At 37.8% G+C, this 16,981-nt stretch overlaps 2 protein-coding genes across 4 annotated transcripts in view; one reads left to right on the plus strand and one right to left on the minus strand.

Annotated features, from left to right (window-relative positions):
- SLC35A1 (solute carrier family 35 member A1) overlaps positions 1-10,313 on the plus strand; it is a 28,393-nt gene extending 18,080 nt beyond the window's left edge. The window contains exons 5-8 of the mRNA XM_014848439.3: positions 4,392-4,458; positions 6,504-6,680; positions 7,121-7,255; positions 9,393-10,313. Of these exons, the coding sequence (XP_014703925.2) occupies positions 4,392-4,458; positions 6,504-6,680; positions 7,121-7,255; positions 9,393-9,517 (504 nt within the window). The 3' untranslated portion in view covers positions 9,518-10,313. The remainder of the gene's footprint in view (positions 1-4,391; positions 4,459-6,503; positions 6,681-7,120; positions 7,256-9,392) is intronic.
- Positions 10,314-11,197: 884 nt separating this feature from the next.
- The window catches only part of RARS2 (arginyl-tRNA synthetase 2, mitochondrial), a 68,425-nt gene continuing 62,641 nt past the window's right edge, over positions 11,198-16,981 (minus strand). Inside the window, exons 14-21 of one of the 3 annotated variants that reach the window (XM_014848437.3) lie at positions 16,491-16,615; positions 15,599-15,666; positions 15,408-15,517; positions 14,859-14,954; positions 13,801-13,875; positions 12,322-12,385; positions 11,783-11,854; positions 11,198-11,256 (exon numbers count right to left, since the gene is read on the minus strand). In XM_014848437.3, the coding sequence (XP_014703923.3) occupies positions 11,239-11,256; positions 11,783-11,854; positions 12,322-12,385; positions 13,801-13,875; positions 14,859-14,954; positions 15,408-15,517; positions 15,599-15,666; positions 16,491-16,615 (628 nt within the window). In that variant the 3' untranslated portion in view covers positions 11,198-11,238. Of the gene's footprint in view, positions 11,257-11,736; positions 11,855-12,321; positions 12,386-13,800; positions 13,876-14,858; positions 14,955-15,407; positions 15,518-15,598; positions 15,667-16,490; positions 16,616-16,981 lie in introns of those variants that run through there. The other 2 variants (XM_070496396.1, XM_070496395.1) reach the window with 2 other exon arrangements.

A 16,981-nucleotide genomic window follows, 5' to 3' on the forward strand; every position in this document is an offset into this window, starting at 1 on the left:
CCGGGATCCGAACCGGTGAACCCTGGGCCACTGAGAAGCAGAACGTGAGAACTTAACCACTGCACCACCAGGCCGGTCCCTGTTATATGCTTTAATAGGTTATTTTCCCAAAGCAAAGTAGGAAGTGGAACTGTCGTGAATGACCTTCTGACAGTCAGGACCTTTCCTCTTCACCTTGTAGCAAATGAAAGACCATGGTTCTCTTAGGGGATGTATGGAGAGCTTGTGAAAGTAGGAAGTCAGTTCCTTTTTAAGGAAATAATGAAAAGTATTTATTTTCTAGCCTGGTGGGGAAAATTTTCTTTTCCAGAAAATGAGTTTTAGGTTAATATTTATTGTCTTCACATGATGTTTAAGCATGCTCATATTCTTAGTGACATTTCAAAACAGTGATCAAATATGCACTGCACATTTAACTCAGTTGTAGACCTGCAGAGAAATAATTTGGGAAGTAAGGCAAATGCATAAAAGTTAAATATGAACTTTAAGTAACAACTCTCTCCGTTAGAAAAGGTGTTATGTCCACCTCACATAGGTAATGTATGTGAAAAGTTTAGTAAGCTGCAGCAGAGTATAGGGCAGCTTATCTTGCTTTTGGACCATTCTGGAACGTTCTTTCATATTTTAAACAGAATGCAGCTTCCTGGAACTGCTTCTCATTATTCTTTGTTCTTGTGACAATAACTCAAATCCCTAACTCCATATGATGATCCTTTGACTGTCTGAGGACAGTGTCACATCCCCACCATCCAAGACTTTTTTCCTCCCTCGTTGAGATAACCCTGTCGTTTCTTTCTATGATTTCTAGAGACTTTCTGATCCCTGCCTCTTGCCCCAGTTACTGCCTTGTATTTCTCTTCTAGATGCATTCATCTATTACTGTTCCTTAGTACAGTCATGTACTGCAAAATGACATTTCGGTCAACAGTGGACTGCATATACAACAGAGGTCCTGTAGGGACAGTACCGTAGAGCATAGCTGTGTAGTAGGCTATACCATCTAGGTTTGCCTAAGGACACTCTGGTGTTCACGACAACGAAATTGCCTGTCGATGCATTTCTCAGAACCTATCCCTGTCATTAAGTGACACATGACTGTGTGTCCTAAAACTTCACAGTCTCCAGGTGTTGAGTAGTGTGAGGTATGGCTTGCTAATTACCTCCTTTGTTCTGAATACTAGAGACTTGGTAAATCAGCATAGGATTGTATTAGTTTTGGGGGGATAGGTGCTATCCATTCTATAACTGATTATATACAACCACATGTAGCTGTTTCACATAACTAGTTTGTCTCAAATGTGTCTTGTGCAGTGGGCTTCTTCTAGCCAAATGCAGGATGTGTTTGTATTTATTGAGCTAATCTTGTTAGCTTTGGGTCATTGTTCAGGCCTTTGAGGTCTTTTCAGCCCTTATCCATTATTAGCTTTTTTTTTGTTTTGAGTATCATACTTTCTACAGATTCAAGAAATAGTCTTCTGGATCTTCACTGAAAATTCTAGACAGGAGAGGATCAGAGTTGTTATTCTTCAGACCTCTCTTTAGCTTGGCTTTTTTTTCTTGCTTATTAAGCACTTCTTATCTCTCTGTTTTTAGGGGTCTGGAATTTGAGGGTGCCTTAACTAGGCGGTTCCTGCTTGTGGTCTCTCATTGGGTTGCAGTGGGCATATTGGTTAGGGCTGCCATTGGCTGAAGGCTTGACTGGGCCTGGAGGGTCTGTTCCTTAGGGGACTCATTCATATGCCCGGTGAGCTGGTAGTGCTTTGGTCTGGCTTGATTTTATTCTATTAGTTAGCACTTTGCTGTATGAACCTTCACTCAGCTATCAATAGAATTGTGCTGTTATCCTCACTGCATTCTCTGGCTCGTTCATAAAAATATCATGCAAATCTGTCAGATTTCTCGCTAAACATTATCTCTATGGAATAATTCCCCTTACCACTTACACTAGGAATCCATTCAGTAAAGAAATCTGGTATATCTCCTCTTAGGGAAGCCACACTGTTTTCTAGTAATTACAATTAAAATTTTTAAGTTGCTCAAGTCATCTGTTCTAGCATTTTGCTAGTAATCAATAATTAGTTACAGCTACAATCATTTATACAGCGCTAAATACCAGCAGTGTTCTAAGTGCTTTACATATAATAACTCACTTATGCCTACAACAAACATGAGGCTCGTATTGTTTTTATTTCCATTTTCAGATGAGGAAACTGATAGGCAAAGAGGTGAGTAACGTGTCCAGTAACATTGCTTGAAGCCAGGCAGCGTGGCTCCAGAGCCCGTGCTGAGCTTGCTGGGCTGCTTACAGGTCTCAAGCAGCCATCAATCATTTCGGCAGCCTTTCTGTCCCTCTGCCTTTTTGAAAATCAGGACGGTGTTTGCCCAATCCAAATTTCCTGGCGTAGCTTCTAGCCTTCATTATTCCTCAGAGACAGAGTGATCAGTATCGTGAATTGGTCAAGATACTTTTGAATTTATTTTATTTAGCTAAGTATTCTTATAATAGTAAACCAGATGTCTTGGACGTTTCCTTTTAAATGTTTACTTATTTATATATTATTTAAAAATTATTATTCACAGAGAAAAATGGAAACTAGATTTGGGTAACTCTTATTTTCTTACCATATAACTACATCATCTCGCCCAAGCAGCATACTCTTTTCTTCTTGAACTAAACAGACTTTTAAAAGCCTTCTTAAAAGTTTTAAAGGGTTTTGCAAGCCTCCACTGACTCTGAGTTTTCAATTTCTTGATACTAAAATTTCTGGTTAGATTCCTCTTGGTTATGTGTACTGGAGTTCTTTTTATAAAATCAGAATTCATTAAGATGCCCTTAGTCACCTTGATTTCTTTATGTATTCTTTTTTGACTCTTCACCAGAATCTCATTCTTTAGACCCTCTTATCCCTCTTGAAGCATATTCCTGCTAGCTATGGAATTCTAACTTAAAGTTTTGTTTTTTTGAATTTTGATTTATTCAAGACTGGAACCCATGTTTCTTAACTGTGCTGTGTTTGGCTATAACTCATGCTAAAATGGCATGGTTGCTATTTTCCAAAGTTTCTGTCACTTCCACTTCATCACCCAGTAGTTTATTAGTCAGAATTACATCCAGAGAAGCAGTGTCTATCACTGTTTTTCCTAATTGTAGAGAGATTAAACTGGCAGAAAAGCAAGCTAGGAATTTATCAGATACTATTTTTGGTAGCTTGAGCTTCCTAGCAGTTGTTGGGATAGGAGAAATCTCACACCATTTTTTTCTCATCTCTAGCCACTCTTGTAGTTTGTATTAGGAAAGCACCCATGTTTATTGCTTGTGGTCTCTAGCAGTAGTTCTCAAACTTTAGTGTACACTAGAATCAACTGGAAGGTTAAAACAGATTGCTGGGCCCCATCCCCACAGTGGATGATTAGGAGGTCTGGGGTGGGGGTGTCAATTTTCATTTCTAACAAGTTCCCAGGTGATGCTGCTGCTGTTGGTCCACGGACCATACTTTGAGAACCACTAGTCCACAATATCTTCTGTTTCTCCTTTTATCTTCATGCAAATGTTTTAGACCACGCTTTCTTTCTCAAGTACTTAAAGTAATACTCTCCTTATATCAGGTTTATTTATTCTGAACAAGGTATATGCTTGTCTAATATTACAGTCATGCGTCTCAACCCTTTAATTTCAGTGTTAATACTGAGATAGTGTATATCTCTGAGGAAAGACTGATGAAAGCTCCTGAGGGTTAGTTAAGGGAAGAAAAAGGAAATAAAGTTTAAAGAGTAGGTTGGGGCCCATATACATGTATCTGTCAGCACAGTATTAGGATTATATATACCCATCAATCTCTCCTATCCATGAACTATTTAAGAACCAGAGCTGCATATTATCTTTATTTAGTATGGAACAGTATATCTGATACAGTATATCTGATACATAGCAGGTATGCTATTAATATTTAATAAAAATTCAGTAAAGTAGGAAATCTTAAAAGTCATTACTTCATCCTGTAGGTGATAGGGAATAAATAAAAAAAGTTAAACTGTAACTGTTTCCATGACTGATGCTATAAGGGGCTGAGTTAGGGTGGTGGCAGAAGTTAAAATAAGAGCCTGGCTTACTATGCAAAATTCTATACTAGGGTGCCCCTTGTTGTTAGGAAACAGGTACACGTGTTATATTGAGTATTTACTATGGCTGCAACCTGAGGGGCACGTTTTTAACTTAAGAGCTTTGGTTTAATCTCTGGGATGGTCCCGTCTTATTCTACAGAGTAGTTGTGTTTCATATGGCATACTTTCAGTATCACTATAACACAGATTTTTGTATTCATGTATTTGGTCTCTTGATGAATTCTATTTATTAGTCACTAAAAATAACTTTTAAAACATTACTGTTGCAGGTGGAACAGAACCCACTGTTAGGGTTTGGCGCTATAGCTATTGCTGTATTATGCTCAGGATTTGCAGGTAAATCATAAAAGCATCATTTTATTCTGTTGTCAAATTTCTAAAAAAAATCAAACTTTAAATAGGGATCTAGTTTATCTTGCTTTATCATAACAATTTTATTCCCCCTAAAGCTTATCTTCTTATGTTTAGTTATTTAGTTTTGTGTCAGCTGTTTTTCCAGTAAATGCATGCTAGTGTTTAAGTCAGTTCAGACCTCAATCCTTATTCATGCTTGCAGTTATCTAAGAATATACTTCTGTCATCCTTGACCATTCTCAGTCCAGCCAAGAACCCAAAAGTAAATGAAAAAAGGCCTCTGAAAATGGAGGAAGTTAGCCATCAGAAAACTCAAATTCCGTTTTCCTGGAACTGGCACTATCCTCAGGCTAGATTCTGCTGCTTTAGGCTTAGTTACCAGTTCAGTATCTGTTTTTCTCTGGTAACCTCAAGTTCTGCCTGTGCTTCAACAGTTTAGGACTATGGCCTAGGCAGGAAATGGAGGTGAGGTGGAGAGTTCCTCAGAAAGCTTAGTACACAAAAGTCACAGGAGAATGCGGGGGACAAGAACCAAAATCATGAACATCAAATGAACATGAAAGTCTGGAATCTTATGTGTAGGGACAAGCAATCCTCCACTGAATCAAGAAGAGACAAAGTATGAATGTTAAGTGTAACATAAGAAATGAATGTGTTTGAGAAATAGCTCCAACAGAGAAGAAACTGCAAGTTTTTTTAGTAAAGAGTCTATTAGTTACAGCTATACATCTTTATTAATACCTTTATTGGTGCTATTTCAAGAGTTAGGACTCTGTTTTTATTTTTGACTAGGAAAGTAGGCTGAATTTATAAGTGAAATATTGCTTGTAAAAATGATGTTTGATAAGGGGAAAATATAAATTTCGGGATATACTTAATGATAACATGCTAAATTTTTATTCTTAGGAACCAGTAAATTAGAAAGAAAAATTGAGTTACCTCAAAAATAATATACTATTTGATTTTTTATCACTATTTTGAATAATTAAATGTTTGCGTCCAACATTCTATTTAGTTCAGCCTCTCAGTACACAATTGAGGAAACTCTAAGCCTGGAGTAACTGAGCACTGAATAGTTAAATGGTTTTCACAGATAGGAAAATCAAAGGAGGAAATAGGAATAGCTGTGGTATGTTTGTTCCCATTCTCTGGCTCTTTCCATAGGTTCATCAAAAAGAACCTCGTTTTTCATTAGAATTTTTAGGTGATTAGTACTTTAGTGACAATTCCTAAATTTCTAATTAACATGGTCCTTGTAACTAAAACCTTTAATGTCCTTGTTAAATGTGCCTTCGTTTTAGGTGTAAGATTTACAGCAGTGGTATGTGATTTTTTTTTTGGTGGGGGGGTTGGTGCTCTTTTGGAGTATCTGAAAAAAGCTGTGGACACTCAACCCCAGAAAAGTGCACATACACACAAAATGTGTTATCTAGTTAGGGAGGTCATGGTCCTTCTGACATTGTGTATGACCTCGGTTTGTGGAATCCTGCTTTAAAGGAAAATGGCTTCACTCAGCAAGTTCTGTTTAAATTTTATTTTGGTTGTGTTAACTTACTCTGAAAAAAATCCCAAGTGGTGATTATATTGGTTATTTTGCAAAGGTGGTAGTATTCATTACCGGGCAGATATTATAGGGGTATGATTGTACTGTAACAGTATAGTTTTCCAGCTGAGCAAAGCAAGTATTTTATTGGCATGAACAGAGCTCTTGCGATCTATCTCACTGCTATAATAAGGCAGAAGCTGTTCTCAACAATAATTTGAGTCTCTTGTTAAATGTAGGTTAGAAAGTTCCTTCTTGGCTATTAATTCTATATGCTCTGTAAAAATACAAATTGGTAATGTTCAGTATACCAGTGTGTCAAACCAATATAATAAATGTGCATTTAATTAATGTAAAATGTCTGGTCCCCAAATCATATATTTATATTATCATATCTCTAGGTTATTGCTCTAAATGAAAGACATTTTAAGTTAATTTCTAATAATATCTTTATTTCATATTTGCATGTCTAATTTTCTTTCAGGAGTATATTTTGAAAAAGTTTTAAAGAGTTCAGACACTTCCCTTTGGGTGAGAAACATTCAAATGTATCTATCAGGGATTGTTGTGACATTAGCTGGCGTCTACTTGTCAGATGGAGCTGAAGTTAAAGAAAAAGGATTTTTCTATGGTTACACATATTATGTCTGGTTTGTCATCTGTAAGTATCCAGGAATTAAAGCTTCTGGGTAGATCTTTTTAAAGTTAGATGTCCATTTTAAGCCTTTATAGCATTTTGAAATTGTTCCTTTGACACTGTGAACACCAGTTTGAAAACGTAATTTTGGTTTTATTGACTTTTGTGGCATAGCTATCCCAAAGCAATTTTGCCTCCACAATCAAAAGTATCTAATGTGTTGGCAAGAAATGTGTACAGTTTAGTAGTAGACCACAGAGCCCTTCGGGCATCTGAAAAACAATGTTGTTTTGTAGCAACTACTACTCAATTTTAGTACAAACTCTCTCAGATGGCTGCTTCTATGGAAAATAGTATTTTCCTAGGTAAATTAGTATGGCATCTCTGGGGATGAAAACTGACTCGCCATCCTAGAAGGCTTCATTTATTTGGGTGTTAAGATTTTCTTTCTTTCTCTATACAAGTTCTTGCGAGTGTTGGAGGCCTCTACACCTCTATTGTGGTCAAGTACACAGACAACATCATGAAGGGCTTTTCCGCAGCAGCAGCCATCGTCCTTTCTACCATTGCTTCAGTGATGCTGTTTGGATTACAGATAAGTATGTCTTAGTTTGTACTGTTAACTTTTCAACATGGAAGAGCTTCTCACTTCCTTGATTCATTTTATCTTGGATTAAATATGGCAGTTGGTCTTAGTGTTCACAGAAATTCCTAGTTTTGTTACAATTTATTCTACAAGGAGAGCAGTTCATAGTTGTGTGCTATGTGAGTCAGCACTTCTTGGGGTGTTGAAATGTTCCTAGAGCGTAAGCTGAGGGTGTCAGTTCTGAGTGAGTGAGGGCGTTCCTCAGTTACTGGGAAGAGCTTTCTCGCAGTCAAGGCCTCCCCGTTCCCCAGGCATTAGACACATGACAACGGAAGTGCTTCAGGGTGAATACAGTGTGATTAGGTACGCAAAGAAATAAATATAAGGACTTTAGGAAATGATTCCTTTCTGCAGTACAATTAAAGTATTGAAGCTTTTTATTTTGAGGAAAGAGCAGAAAATCTGTTTTATTTCCCCCTTAGTTTGTACCTTCTCTTTTGGAGTTGGGTGTGAACTGGTTTTGAAACTACAATCCAAATGTAAATTTTCTTTTCTCTTCTATAAAGGTATCTTTGTTTCATTTAATACGTAATTAAGACAAAATTCATTACGGTAGCTGGCATTCTGGCATCACTGCTATACTATTCCTTCTAATATAATTTTCCCTAGCCCACATCCAGCATTAAGTTGGCTTCTGAATTATTTAAGCAGTGATGTTGATTTAACATTTCAGGGTGCTTTTATGCTTAATAATCATTTTCTTTACTGATCAATTATACCATAAACTAATACATGAGGAAAATCTGTCAAATAGCCACATTAAATACAAGAAACAGACCTGGCCTATATTTACATTTCATTTTAAAATTGATCCTTGTTATACATGCAAATAGAGGAATGCCAACCTTGTAGAAATCTTAGAAAACCATTTTATAGTATGGTTAAAATCTTGCCTGTTCCATTTATTAGCTGTGCAATCTTTGAGAAGTTACTTAACCTGTGTCTCAGTTTCTTCATCTGTAAAATGGGAATGACAGTTATCACCCATCTCCTAGGGTTGTTTCAGGTGAAGTGCTTAGAATACTGCCCGGCACATAGTACTCTGTGGAAAGCCAGCCACTTACCATGTCAGTGTCAGGTACTATAGGCTCTGCTCTAGATGGTTTTCTGACCTGATTTGGGTGAAGTTTCAATTGTAGTTCTGGTCCCTCTTTATGCTCAACAAATCCTTATGCCTTTGCTCCTAAGGAATATTTGGGAACAGTATAAAATGCTTTTTGGTCAATGTTCTGTCTTACTGATGGTCAGGGAAATTAATTAGAATGTCTTAGCAATCTTCCAGTTTCCTATTTAGATTTAATTTACCTCCTTCTCCTTTTTTGAAGACAAAGCTGGTCTTTTCTAGTTAGGATCACAGCTTGATGTCATTTCTCTGCATGTCATTTTTAAAGCTATTAAGACTGTGCCATTGTCCTCCATGGAGAATACAGTTCAGTTTTGAACAGGACGTACAGTTTTGAAGTAGATTTTGACATGAGCATTTATTTTAATATGCCTACTTGTCAAGTTTGACAAGTTGTAATTTAGTTTTTTGTGTCTTGATTTTTAGAATTAAGATGGAAAAAAGACAAGGCTAGCAGAAAATTGGATTTTATTCAGTAAATCACCACCTCCTTTCCTATTCAGAAATCTTCAGTGGTTTGAATCATTGGTCACTTAACTCTTTGAATTTTGCTCAACTACCTTTTGCCTTAAATTTTCTCAGGTTTCTAGTATCATGGAAAAGCCACATTCCACTGCCTTTAAAAAAAAAAAATCAGTATATAGGGAAGTTAGTGTGTTCTTTGTCAGAGTGGTCCAGGGCAGCCATACTTGTGTTCTTGAAAAGGGTGTAGTCAGTGATTGTCACTCCCTTGATTTTACCACTTTTTCGGGGCAGGGGGGCGGTGGGTAGCGCGCGGGGTGGTGGGGAAGACTAGAATTGATGACCTTTCTAACCTTATATCATAAAAGTATAACATTTAGATTGATTTATTTTCCATGTGATCAGATGTAAATCTACAATTGAAAGTTCAAAATTTTAAGTTGATTGTTGTTATATTATTTTAAAGACACTAATACAGAGTAAGACTTTTTTCCCCCCTTTTCAGCACTCACCTTTGCTCTGGGTGCTCTTCTCGTCTGTGTTTCTATATATCTCTATGGATTACCCCGACAAGACACTACGTCCATCCAACAAGGAGAAACAACTTCAAAAGAGAGAGTCGGTGTATGATTTCAGCCTCAAAAGAGATTCCTACTAAGACTACACTATTTGCATTAAACTAGAGCCTTAAGTCAATCCCAGAAGGTAGCTTAAACAAACAAAAGCAACAAATTAACTGAGTGGCATAAGAATTAAGAAGAAAGCTATCTGAGTGAATTGCTGCAAAGATTTAACATGACCTGTTTGGGGTCAACCCGTTTTGTTTTTAAATGAAGGAATTATATTATTGTATATATAATGTACATACAAAGTATGGAGAGGATATGGTGTTAATAAAACTCATGTGAAGCTACAATATTCAAAGTCACAAAGTTTGGGACAATGTTAAGGGTTAAAGTGCCAAAGCCATTTCTGTATTAACTGTTCCCTTGTTCAGGTACCGGGGAGAAGGATGACCCCTCCTTGTTCTCCAGCTCACATATAGTATTTTGTCGCAGCATCAGTAAAGACCTAGCTCTTTTCTTACAAAAGAGAGCAAAAACAAGACAGGCTAGTTCAGAAACAAACTGAATGTGTGACTTCTCAAACTGAATCTATTTCGTAACTCAGACAGTGATTTCTGGGTGTGACTGAGTACTCCTTTCAGTGCTGTATTTGTGCCATTCATTGTCTGGATTCATATTTCTTTGCTGTTAGATGATATACTTTTCTTCAAAAAATATTTCTAATGTCACTTTTGTACTTTTTTTTATAAAGTATGTTTAACTGTTGGGCTCTCAATAATTTGTGAAATTTCAGTGTTTTTAAAAAAATTTCTATAGAATGTTAATAGGGAAATTCAGCAATAAACTTAATTTATATGAAATCTGTTTGATCACTTTTTGTTCTGTAGATATGACCATTAAGGTAATGCAAAACCAAACCAACAAACCCAAAACATGAAATTTTTAATTAATTCTTCCTGTGTTGGAATTGTATCAGTTTGAGTTCTTTGGTTGCAAATGATAGCTGTAAACCACCTCCAGCCAGCCGTAAGCAAAAACAACAGTTGATCAGGAGGACTGCAGTCAGGGTTGTAGGGCTCTAGGGTGTCAGGATTAATGGACAGTCTGTTCAGGGAGCTGCTTTTGGAAAGACCTGGCTTTAATCATCACCATCCCAGGTCACTTCACTCAAGATTCAAATACTGAGGAGGCTCCCACACTGGGAAGGAGAACATTTCTCCAAAGAAGTGGAGAGGGATACTGAACATGTAAAACATGTCCCAACGGTACATTTTTATTACATGGCTGGTTTGCTAAGGAAATTTTAATGATATTTTAAGTAGAAAATCAGCAGTCTGGAAGCTAATTCACTTAAAATTGAGAGTGCACGGATGAATCTTTTCTAGGACTAAGAAGTATACCATACTTGCCAATACAAAGCTATGTTCATTCAACTAGAGAAGCTTTGGTTCACGCCAACTTGCTTCTCTATTTGTAAAACTAGACACTCAGTGGTATTCAGAGGACATCTTGTAGCAACGTTTGGAATGAACTATAGCAAACGTAAATGGAAATGCTGGCAGATGAGGAGAGCTGTACTGATCAAACAGAACAGAGCCTACTCACGTTACCTAAACAAATCCTACAAAGTATACTTGACCCATATGGTAGATACATGAAGGAAACAGTTTAAGAAACTCCATTTAAAATTATGGTTTAACTAATGGACTAATTTTTATAAAAAGATTCTAATACAATACCTGTACAAGTAATTCCTTGCTATTCAAATGTCCTCAGTTCCTGAGTTCACATAGTAAGAGTTACCTGTATATATCAACAAAAAGATAAGCAACAAGATCTGTTCTCTGGAAGTAGTTGTCAGCTGTATTGGCAAAAAGGCTTGATTTTAGTCCCCCTGAATTTATTCAGAACTAGCCATAATTATAAGAAAACTGAGATTTTTTTCTTCATCAATTTTATTTGATGAAAATATTAGATCACTTCAGTTACAAGAATAGTTTCTGGAAGAATAACATTGTAAGAAACCTCAAGCTAGAGTTTAAACTCTAATCCTTTATCCTCATTAGACCACAATGAATTTTAAAAGATTTAGCTTAGTTTTACAAAAATCTGTTTAGTACATATTGACCATGAGGGAACTCAGATGATTTCTTTTGTAGGGGTAAAGATTTAATAAGTTGATAAATCACTTAGACTTAATAAAATATAGATTCTGACACAGAATGATAGTTTAAATTCTATTCTAAACAGCAAGGCATATAAGAATAGATAACTAGAATTCACTTAGTATTTAAAAAGCCATTTTAATTAGAAATTACATCCTACATACAGGTGTTATTCCAAGAAGTTTCATTCCGTTGGCTAGGACAGAACGGACAGCTCTGAAAAGATGAAGTCTGGCCTACAAAATAAATCAAAGAATTATTAAGTGTTTAATTCAGTAACAGGCTAACTATAAGTGAATAAGAGTGTATTTAAAAGTAATTCTAACTTTCATCTAATTAAGTAGGAACAATATCTCAGTGCCCGAGGGTTTGCTATGGGCAAGGGAAGACAAATCCCTAGCATCCCTTGTAATAAGGCTGGTACCCACGGGCTGGGGAGTGGGAGTCACAGGGTCATGAGACAATACAGCCACAGATAAAGGGACTCATCACTCTAACACTTGATGTAGGAGAATGTGTTTCAGAGTCTAGTATGTTGTAAAGTAAACACTGATGGTTAGAGCCCAATTCTAATTATTACCTGAATCTATAAGTACTTTGCTGTAGTTGAACAACAGGATACCATTTTAGAAACATTTACAAGACTGACTCAGTAATGCTAGCCTGAGGATGCCAGACATTACACAGAAAACACCCAACCTACCCCAGCCACTTCAGGAGGACTGTCTTTTACGTGCAGTGTTTTGTGTGCCACAGCTGCAAGATGACTGACACGGGAAAAGAGAAATCATGGTTAGGACCAGCAGTAATTTCCTGTTGTAACCTATCAGCTTGATAACTAATCCTACTCCCTCACCTTACAGATAAAGAAATCAAAGCCTAGAGCCATTGAAGGATGTATCCAAAATTGGAAAGCTGAGACTGGAATTCACTGCTTTTCTACAATAGGCAAAGTAAAACACACTCAACTTAAGCTTTAGATTTTGGTCCTGGTTCTACTAATACCAGGTAGCAAGTTCTTAAGATTATGATTTCAATCCTGTTAGTTTTACAACTATGAAGAATTCCTTTCTAATAATTAGTTTTTCCTCAGTTAGGTGCCCTTTACAAAGATGGAAAGTATAACGTGCCTGGCCTTTCCCCGTCTGTACGGTGAGGAGGTGGAGTAGAGACTAGCCGTCACTCCACTGCACACACACTGCCACTTTTCTTTAAAGCATCTTTTCTCTTCAGGAATGGCAAGTAGAACAATGTGCCAGAGAAATGATGCTTATAACATTTGTCTCAATGATTAAGTGACCTTTAATAAGACTTTCTGACTTTTTCAACTCTACATGTCTAAGTGGAAATTAAAGGAAAAAAAATCTTATTTAAATCTGGGAAAGACAAGGTAAAAAGCATAATCAGGAAAACAATACCAGTAAATCTCTGATTTCAGTATGTCTTAAGTAAAAGAAACTATTTCTTTTCTTAATCAGCGTCATGGGAAGACCTAGCCATCGCCATAGAAGGGCAGACTCAACTTCTGTTGGAGTTTCTACAATAGCTCCTGTGGAGACTCTAGCGAGTGTCACTGACTCACTTCCCAATTCATTCTCTATCCTCTAGCTGACTGATTTTTCTGCGCCTCTGCTTAAAACCTTTTTATGGACGCCACTGCCCTGAAAATAAATCAAAATACCTTAGTGCATGGCAAAAAGGCCTATATGTGCTTCATTTCTCATCCCTGCCAGGACTATGCTTGTAGTTCCTTTAATGCATCATGTTTTTGTTCAACTTTGGGCTTTTTCTGCCTCCTCTGCCACCTTGCTTCTCCTGATTAATAGCTCGTCCTTTCCTCTGCAAAGCCCTCTCTGATCCCTCAAGGCTGGGCTGAGTGCCCTAACATTGTCTCTTACGTCCACTCTATTATAACACATATGCACTGCTCTATAACCACCTATGACAAACTGTTGGTTCCCACTCACTGGACTATAGTGACTGTACCTTATACCACTGAACAAATGAATGAACATTAATTACTAATTTGCAAAGATGAAGCAAGAATTCCTGTAACTTAAAGCACATAATTTTTTAGGCCAAGGGGCTTGTTTATAGGAAACTTTTAGATGAAAGAAAGGTCCTTTGTCAGATCAGTCTTGAATGTCTTTTAACACCTGAAAATAGCAGGACAATAAAGTACCTTAGAGTTAGAAGGTAACTGACAATGTGCCTGGGTTGAAGGTCCTGAGATGACCTATAAAGCACCTCGTCGAACCTAAAAGAAAGATGACAGGAGCAGTTGGCAGGGGAACACTGCATATATTATACTGAGCTAAGATGCTAAGACAGGTCTAGGATGCAAGGTTGACTTGACATCATTAAGGGTAGATGGTATAGGAAAAAAGACCTTGTGTACCTTTGAAAGTAAAGGCACACTTTTCTTTCTTACAAATTCTTTGATGGCAGCTATGTTCTAAAACATCTTCATATCCCTTAAGCCTAGCCCAGAGCAAGGACTCAAATATGGCTGTTAAATGGAATGTAAACAGTCTCTAGCCATGTTTAGGGACATAATCTAGAAACGAGCAAATACAGTCTACCCTCAATGCCAAGAAAACCTGGTTGGCTTATTTTTCCTCACAAATTAGCCAAATGTGAGCAAACTAACTCCTGATCCCAGGCAAGAACCACTGGCCATTGTGTGGCAATCAGAGAAAACTGCCTTGTTAACCAGCCACATCTGTTCCAGAGACTAATCTCTCCGGACAAGTCTGGCTTCACCAATAACACTTGTGAGAAGAACTCAAAGGTGTGGGCCCTTGCTGAGTGCAGGGGCATTAGACAGACATGTATTTGAGACTGTGAATTGAAACCAAGAGGCAAATGAAGGACTTATGGTCTCAGTGAATCTGCACCAAGGCAGGATTTTCCTTCACTTATCACAGGAGGCGAGAAGATGATCTTTTCCAAAACTAAAAGGTTATGCTTTTACCAGGCTTTACATTCGCATACCATGACCTAGAGGACATTAGGCACCTGGGCTAATTCAGCAGTGATAATAATTTTAAGACCTAAGGAGTGACCTTGAGCATGCCCTCTGTCTGCCCTCAAAGGGCAGACAATCACTTTTGGGTCATACCTTCAGGAAAATGCTGTCTAGAGACAGGAGACAGGAGGCCTGTTCACTCTAGTGGTCAGTAAACCACCAGCAGTCATTTCACTAGTGGAAGCTGACTTGATAATACTAGGCACTCATACCTGAGAAGGTGCTGGAGAATTGAAACAGACTGTGGCTCTTGTAAACAAGCAGTGTTGCAGTCATTTAGATAACCACATCCAAAAGTCTCTTCCAAACTGTCATCAAAAGTTTAAAAATAAGAAAGGATTAAACGAGTCATCCAACCACACATAATTGCAAGTGACGAAGACCATGTCAGAATACACAGTCCTGCTCTCCCTAACATAGCCCTAGGCTTTGAAGCTAACATCGTTTGACTTGATGCCTCAATTTCCCCTAAATCTGTTTCTTCACCTGAAAATGGAGTATATTCTTTGGCAGGGTTATTCTGAGGACTAAATAAGGTAATATACATAAAAGCATTTCTTATGTAGGCACTTAATAAATAAATATTCTAAAACCCCCAAAAAACCCGATGTAACAGGAGGTCCACTGTACTTTAACTAGTTTTGAATATGGATGCTGGAGAAGCCCAGAAAACAAGACCTTTTGGTCTTAGGACCACACTAGCTAAACCCCCCCCTGGGGAAGGTCCACGGGGCCCAGGGTTTCCCTGCAGCCTCCTGTACCTGTGGAGGCGGGCGTGCGTGTACTGTAGGAAGACTCCTGTGTCCCCACGACTCTGGAAAACACGATCCCAGCTGAACTGATAGTCAGATAAGAGTAAACCTTTGAAGTCCTAAAACGACAGAGTAAAGCTTCAGCGCTGGGGTTTGTTCTAGTACCAAAAAAGGGCTCAGAGGAAGCAGTGTAAACAGACCTGAATGATGAGCGCTGCCAGCCCGACCCTCTCTGCCGTCTCCTGTGGGTTCTCGAGTTCTTTGGTTGCTGAAACAGGCAAGGCAACTACCTTTAATGTGTGTGAATCTACAGAATCAGGGATTAAAGTGGAGATAAAATCTGCCAAACGTGTATGAGGACAGCATCAAGAACAAATAGGTTCACAGTGGGCAATTTACTTTCCTAATTTAAGCTGATTTACCTTTGATAATGACATTTCCCCTGCCAACATTAAAGAGGAAGAAATACAAATTTGTTTTTCTTATAAATATCCCTTGTAAGCCATTAGACATAGCTGGTACTTATTTTCCCAAGGGTGAAAGTCAAACAAAGCCATAAGGACTCGTGACTTGTATCCAGTTAGATAACACAGGAGCTTTGCACAACCACTCCAGCAAGAGAATGACAGTGCTGAAGCTGTCCATGAACAGAGGCCCAGGGTTCTATCTATTTATTTATTTATTTAAAGATTTTATTTTTTCCTTTTTCTCCCCAAAGCCCCCCAGTACATAGTTGTATATTCTTCGTTGTGGGTCCTTCTAGTTGTGGCATGTGGGACGCTGGTTTGATGAGTAGTGCCATGTCCGCACCCAGGATTCGAACCAACGAAACACTGGGCCGCCTGCAGCGGAGCGCATGAACTTAACCACTCGGCCACGGGGCCCCGGTTCCATCAATTTAGATGACTGAAGTGAACAACCACGCAGTAATTCTAAAAATTCTAGCACCTCTAATTAGTGCAAACTATTTTTGACAAGGTCATTGGAAAGTCAATGGAGGAACGGACATAATAAAGGACACTGCACAAAAGTCCAGCAAAACACAAAAGTGGTACATAAGTTATGACTGTAACAACAAAAAAGTGAATTCACTCTTAACAGAAGCCATGTTCTGTAGCATCCTTAATTGGATCTCATTTAAAACATCTTCCAGAAAAGTAACATCTCCTCTTCGAGTCTTCATTCCTTGTACTACTCCAAAGGGCACGTGCTGGCACCTGAAATGGTGTGGGCACTTAGTTAATGGGAAACAAGAAAGAAGCTGGTGATCAAAGTACATAATAATATCCTTTCAGAGAGTAATTTTAACTTTATCTTTTATAGATAGATTTTTAAAAGTTAATAAATTGAAATAGAATGTAATTTGTTGTGTGTCACAAAAGATGTTAGACACACAGCTTTATTTCATAGAGATAATCATTAGCACATGATGAAATTACTAGTTGCCTTTATGGAAAAAAGGAGACGGTGATTAAGAATTTTGAAAATCAAGCCACTGAGAGCAGACGTCTAATAACATATTTATTAAATGTTTATAAGCTAGAAATTAATATAACCAGGGCATAAATTAACGCAAAAAACAA

This window comes from Equus asinus, chromosome 24 (genome assembly GCF_041296235.1).
Source record: "Equus asinus isolate D_3611 breed Donkey chromosome 24, EquAss-T2T_v2, whole genome shotgun sequence".
NCBI classification, from domain to species: Eukaryota; Metazoa; Chordata; class Mammalia; order Perissodactyla; family Equidae; genus Equus; species Equus asinus.